The sequence below is a fragment of the Amphiprion ocellaris genome, chromosome 15 (genome assembly GCF_022539595.1).
Source record: "Amphiprion ocellaris isolate individual 3 ecotype Okinawa chromosome 15, ASM2253959v1, whole genome shotgun sequence".
NCBI lineage: Eukaryota > Metazoa > Chordata > Actinopteri > Pomacentridae > Amphiprion > Amphiprion ocellaris.
The window spans coordinates 4,056,098-4,062,143 of record NC_072780.1 but is presented as its reverse complement, the minus strand read 5'-3'; the positions used below and the strand labels follow the sequence as shown (position 1 = coordinate 4,062,143).

General features: G+C 41.2%; 2 protein-coding genes and 1 non-coding gene across 3 annotated transcripts; 2 read left to right on the top strand and 1 right to left on the bottom strand.

The window, feature by feature from the left end:
* The first annotated feature begins 71 nt into the window (after positions 1-71).
* On the top strand, positions 72-2,418 carry rps27.1 (ribosomal protein S27, isoform 1). The gene is made up of 4 exons (XM_023274236.3): positions 72-131; positions 744-852; positions 943-1,053; positions 2,184-2,418. Exons 1-4 carry the CDS (start codon positions 126-128, stop codon positions 2,210-2,212), a joined length of 255 nt encoding a protein of 84 aa, XP_023130004.1. The 5' UTR covers positions 72-125; the 3' UTR covers positions 2,213-2,418.
* LOC111571159 (small nucleolar RNA SNORA35) lies at positions 1,799-1,928 on the top strand. Its single transcript, XR_002746344.1, has one exon. It is a non-coding gene; the product is annotated as a small nucleolar RNA SNORA35 (small nucleolar RNA).
* Positions 2,419-2,492: 74 nt separating the features above from the next.
* On the bottom strand, positions 2,493-5,166 carry LOC111571158 (small conductance calcium-activated potassium channel protein 3-like). The gene is made up of 2 exons (XM_023274240.3): positions 4,472-5,166; positions 2,493-4,015 (listed from the first exon to the last, which is right to left on the bottom strand). The coding sequence occupies exons 1-2, from the start codon at positions 4,487-4,489 to the stop codon at positions 3,785-3,787; spliced, it is 249 nt and encodes an 82-aa protein (XP_023130008.1). The 5' UTR covers positions 4,490-5,166; the 3' UTR covers positions 2,493-3,784.
* Positions 5,167-6,046: the final 880 nt, after the last annotated feature.

Here is a 6,046-nt window from a genome sequence, read left to right as displayed (position 1 = left end):
CACCAAGATGGCGGCTGCTCCGACAGACCTTCTTCTCTTCCGGCTCACGCTCAAACGGCGCCCCGATATGAGGCCGCAGCTTCCGGTAAAGCCTCCTTTTCGGCAGCGGCTCTTTCCTCGCCAACATGCCAGTGAGTACACACAGCCCGGTGGAACATGACTTAATGTCCATTTAATGCGGTGTTAGAGAGCCGCGGCACGGCTCAACACGTAGATAAGAAATTAGCGGTTCGACCGGTGCCGGTTTTAGCAGCTTTCGTTGTGTTTCGGTCCCAGTTTTTCTCAAATAATTGCGCACATTTGAGCGCATTGCGAGCGCATTGTGACACAAGATGGCTGCGCACACACCGCAAACATGGAGCCAGTTGAACGGAGGAAGCGATAACCCAGAAAACGCTCACAATAAATGTCAAATTCTTGCTTTATTTGGCTCGTTAGCTTAGCGGTTGTGTTAGTTTGCCGTTAATTGCTTATTATTGGAAGAATCCGCTGCGATTGATTAAAAAAATGCGCAGTCTGTTACCTAATCCAAGAAATGTAGGCCAGACGAGGAGCCTCAACGAGGAGACGTAGCAGAACAAAACAAGTGGCCTGGTGTGCTTTTAGTACAAATAATGCACCACAATGTAGTAATTTAACATCGCGATATCTTGTGTGTTATTTCCTACTTCTCGTTTCCTGAGTTGACATTATGTGATCAGGCTCACTAGCCTCGCCTCTTATTTTGATTTTCTTTATTGCAGCTCGCAAAAGACTTGTTGCACCCATCCCCTGAGGAGGAGAAGAGGAGGCACAAGAAGAAGCGTCTTGTTCAGAGTCCCAACTCTTATTTTATGGATGTCAAATGTCCAGGTACGGTTCTGATACACACAGATGATGGTGTTTCATGGTGCATCATGGGAGTCCTGGTGTTAAACCGGTGTCCTGTGTGTGTTTTTCCAGGATGCTACAAGATCACGACGGTGTTCAGCCACGCTCAGACGGTCGTGCTGTGTGTGGGCTGTTCCACAGTCCTGTGTCAGCCCACTGGAGGCAAAGCACGTCTCACAGAGGGTCAGTATCCACATGCTTATCCACCAACACAGGGTTTTTGAGAGACGTAGAGTTGAATTATTGACTCCAGGTTCATTAGTGTAGCTCAGTATCAGTGTCTGATTTTGGTGGCGCACTTCCATAAACTCAGATGAGGACTGTATTTCTGTAAAATCTGCATTTGGGGTGAATTTCATGCCTTTTATTAGATGGTGTCGCTCACTAGGGAGATGCAAGAGTTGCCCTCAGCCAGACTTAAACCGTTGGTGTTGCAATTCCACTATCATTTTGATTTCTCTAACTGGCACAGAACAGTCAGATTTTCAGTAATTTCCAGGATACTCTTGTTTGTCCTTACACCAAATCGGACGCTTTTTACGTCTGAGGGGCCCGTCACACATCGATTTTCCCTTTTATAACCATTGTCTTACCTGGTTTTTACTGGTAAAGTGGTTATTTTATTCAGGTGTGTGATTTTCAAAGTGGAAAATGTTGAATAGTTTAAAAGTGTGGCATAGCAGGACTTTGTGACTTGTCATTTTTCTCGGTAGCCTTGCTAGAATGACCTTCTAGTCAGCCAAGAAATGCAGCACATCAGAATCTACAACCTTCTCTACTGTCTGTGTTGTTGATCAGGTGTTTATTACATATAAATACCTATTGCTAAATTATCTTGTTCCCAAAGTAGATGTTTTTGTGGCATTTCAGAGCCTGATTAAAGGGATTACTTGTACGGATGAACAGTGACACATTTTGAAGCTGTTGGCCGCACTGCTAAGTGACTGGACTTCCTCTATCGTGGTCTTCCAATCTCATTCCAGTGCCAGATCGACCTCAGTTAGCAGAAGGGTTGAGCTAGACCACTGGCTCCCCCCTTTCGAAGGCTGAGAACAAACATTTATCCTTCAACTATCGTCTACTGTCGGCTCTGTGTAGTTTGTTAAATCTCCTGCCGCTGCATCGGCGTCACTTCTTTCCACGCAGAATCCGTGGCAGAAGATGTCGACCTAATCGGTCACATGCTGATTAGCGATGACTCTTGGATCAGCACTGTGCAGCACAATAGCAGCGTGCACCGCTGGCAGTATTTCTGTACTGTAAGGCTTCTCCTTTGTCAGCAGCTCACTGACTGTCATTGTTTCCTCTGGCAGGGTGCTCATTCAGGAGGAAGCAGCACTAGCTGTCTTCCCCGGAGCTGAAGGGGGAGAGGAGGGGATGGACCGGTTGATATCAGCGTCTCCAGACCCAGCGGTCTGATCTGAAAACGAGACCTGAAGACCGACTGGGCAGCAGATGGATTTCCACTGTTCACGTCGACACATCGGTTGTTGCTGTAACTCCACCCTCCAACCCTGTCTCTCTTAATAAAATATTGTTTTGGCTAAAGGAACGGTCCGTGTGTGGTTATATTTTAAGACGCGTTAAAGTAGCATCTGTATTTAAAAAATGATGCCGAACTCTTTAAATTAAATTTTTATTACACAATGAGAAAAAATGCAGTGTTTACAGATAAAGCTACTCACTTATGGATGTTACAATTCGCCAAAATTATCCAAGATTACATAATTTTTCTTAAAATATGGCTAAAATAGCATTTTCTCGTTACTGTTAATTATTAGGTGGTTTCTCAAACATCAGGAAACAGAAAATCAAAGTACAGGGGGACACTGAATGTTCAGTTATTTACTATAATCCAATGTATAAGTCTTCAAATTGCAACTTCTTGGGCATTTTTTCAGTTTACTCAATACTGCAGCTTCCAAATGTTCAGTTTGATGAGTTGTTTCCCCAATTTCCTGTCACTACATCAGAAACCCCTTCATAAAAAAGTGACTAACTTCTACATTTTGTGTCATTCTGCAACATAAAATGGGTCTATACCTGGGTCAATATATAACTGAGGGACTATATCTTGCATACGTTACTATTAAAAGAAAAAAAAACTAATGTTTTTTATGTTCTTTATGATCATGTCTATACACATTCTGTAATTATTATGGAAACAATCACTTAAAAAATGACTGGATATCACTAAATGTCAACTGAATAACTCTCCCAATTTAATAACCACCTTCTAATTAGCTAAACAACAATAAAATGAGCTGATTCAGAAATAGTTTTGATAGTTTTCTTTTTATTAAGTTGAGATAATCATGACAGATATTTCTTTTTTGGCAATGTATCAAATTTTAGATGGAAAATAAGAAATTGCATCTGTCCAAGAAATCATTTTCCACTAAGTTCCCCATTACAAAAACACCTCTGAAGGAAGTGTGTTAATTCCAGATCACATGACCTGCTCCACATGATGTCATTTCCTCCTGAAGAAAAGACTGGCCAGACTCCAAGGTTTTCTGAGTTATTTAATATAAAGTAGTGTGTGAGTCAAGTGTGGATTTATGGCATGTCAGCAGGTTTACTACAATATCTTTATAAATAACTTTCAATTTCAATTTTACTTAATTGTATTTATAATATTTAGTAGAATCTTTGTGTAAAAATGCCATGTGGTATTTGGTTATAGGTGCCCATGTAGATTTTAGGTCTGAAAACAGCAAAAATGTCAACTATGATACAAAAAGTCCCACAATTATATAGTGACCCACCTATTTTTACAATCTGTACATCCTTCAGCTGCTTATATAAACACGTCTGTCCGTCTCTGTAGGAAATTTTTAAAAACCACTGTGATAATTTCAGCTGCATTGTAGGCAGAAACTCCTCGAGCATCTTGGCGTCTCCTCCGTCACCTCTACCTGTCTCCACCGCTCACGCTGGCCGTCTCCGTCTTCACCTCCCTCTCCCTGAGCAGGTGGCGGATGGAGGAGTTCTGGGTGGACAGGGTGCTGGACAGCAGCGGCATGAGGCTCCTGAATCCTTCCCTCAGCTCCTCCACGTGCTTCTCCAGGCTGTGGATGTGAGTGTCCAGCTCCCCCCGGCAGCCCTGCACCTCGGCCAGCATGTCGTACATCAGGCTCTGCATCTGCGTGTACGGACGCAGAAAGAAGCGAGATAAAGGATCTGATTAGTCGAGTCAAAACAATGGCGAAGGTTGACCAAAGTGCTTTACAGTTCAATAATAGAAAACAAGACATAATCTGTGAGGAAATATACAGAGCTAGATGAACAATGACATATATTAGCTATAATTGAAAGCCAGGGAGTACATGTGTGTCTTCAGCAGGCACTTGAAGATATCAAGAGACTGAACAGTTCTAATTGGAACAGGTAAGCGGTTCCACAGACAGCCACAGAAAACCTGTTTCTGAACCTGGATCTGGGAACTTTAAGGACCATCTGATTGGCCGACTTCAGCGATAAAACTGGAGCATGGACAGCTAAAAGCTCAAATGAATAAGAACCCATTTAACACCTTAAAAAAATGTAGAAAATAAAGATCAGACGCTGCTCTGTTGATGCCTTCGCTTCTGTCTCTCACCTTGTTCAGGTCCACCATCGTGTTCCCCTGATCGGCGAGTATCCTCTTCTCGATCTTCACCCTCCGCAGCCTGGATGCAGAAATATTCAGTTTTATGACACATTTACTGAAAAATTATAAAGGTCTAATGCGTACACGTGACCAAAAACAACCCATGAATGCAACACACTCAGCGGTTTTCATGGGGGAAGTTTAGTATCAAGTCCTGACAGTAAATACGTTTACAGGGAACTCTGTGGATTAAGCAGAAAAAACACATTCAGTTTTATGTCTTCATTCAGTTAAAATAAACCAAATTTTTGGCCCCTGGCGAAATTAAAGGCTAATAGTGACACTAAAATATACTTTAATGGCAGAAAAAGTTAAAAAGAGCCATAAAGTAATAAAGAACTGACCTTTACACAGTAATACCTACTCAGGTGTGCTGAACTGAGCCACATTAGGAGGAAAATGTGTGATTCGTTTTATTCTGTTGCTTGAGAACATGTTTAGAATGATAAATCCTTCTTTAACATGTGTATCTCAGCTCTATTTTCTAAATTCCGTTGTGTATCTCAACAGAATGACAATAAAGTGATCTTCAATCACTTCAGCAAAATATCTCCAAACCTTGAAAAACATGTTAAGATTGAAGAGATTTTATTTCACATACTCCTAAAGGATGTGCAGTGAAAGTGACTGTTCTCAAAGCTGTGCAACAACAACTAGAAAAGCACTCAGACAGTGCAGTACTCCTCCAAGGCCGTTCATTCCCCCATATATCATTGTTAGAAATGCAGCATATTTTTGTAGAAATGCAGCATTTTTTATTCGTTATTGATAATTAAAAATCACGGCAACATAGAATGTGGCCATTTAATATAGATGTACCCACAAACAAAATATCTTGTACTGAGGACAGGTGTGTGTTATGCATGTGTACGTTATGTACGGATACCGAATCATGTGACCTAAATATGTAGCGGGAATTGATGGGACTCAGAAACACCCCCACAATTTAATCAGTTGTTGCTTGGATCATTTATAACAGATAAGTCCTGATACGTCCACAGCGGTTGATTTGTAGTAGGATCACAATCATGTGATGTAGTGTTCAGTTATTGTCATGGTTACAGTGATGCCGTGATGCTATCTCGCAATGACACAGAAATCTTCAACAAATCCATTGATCCAGACTATAAGGCGCATCAATGCCAAAATCTAACGAGTTGGTCCTTGTGCCATTTCTGACCTTCCCTGAAAATTTCATCCAAATCTGTTGGTCCGTTTTTGAGTAATGTTGTGCACAGAAAGACAGACAGACGGACAAACGTATGACGATCGTCACATAACTCTGCCGCCTTCATTTGCGGAGTGAAAAAATAAATATGCATCTCAAATTTTAAGCACTGGTTTAACAAACAGCACAAATCCCTTCCAATCATGTTCAAAGATGTGTAAAAATACAGTTTTAATTCGAATTTTATTGAAAAATCCTCAAATCTATAAATCTACAAATTTATTTTAAAAGATTAGCCTCTGGTTTCTAATACATCGCTGGTTTGTGCAATGCAGGTTTCAAGTTTCACATTGTTT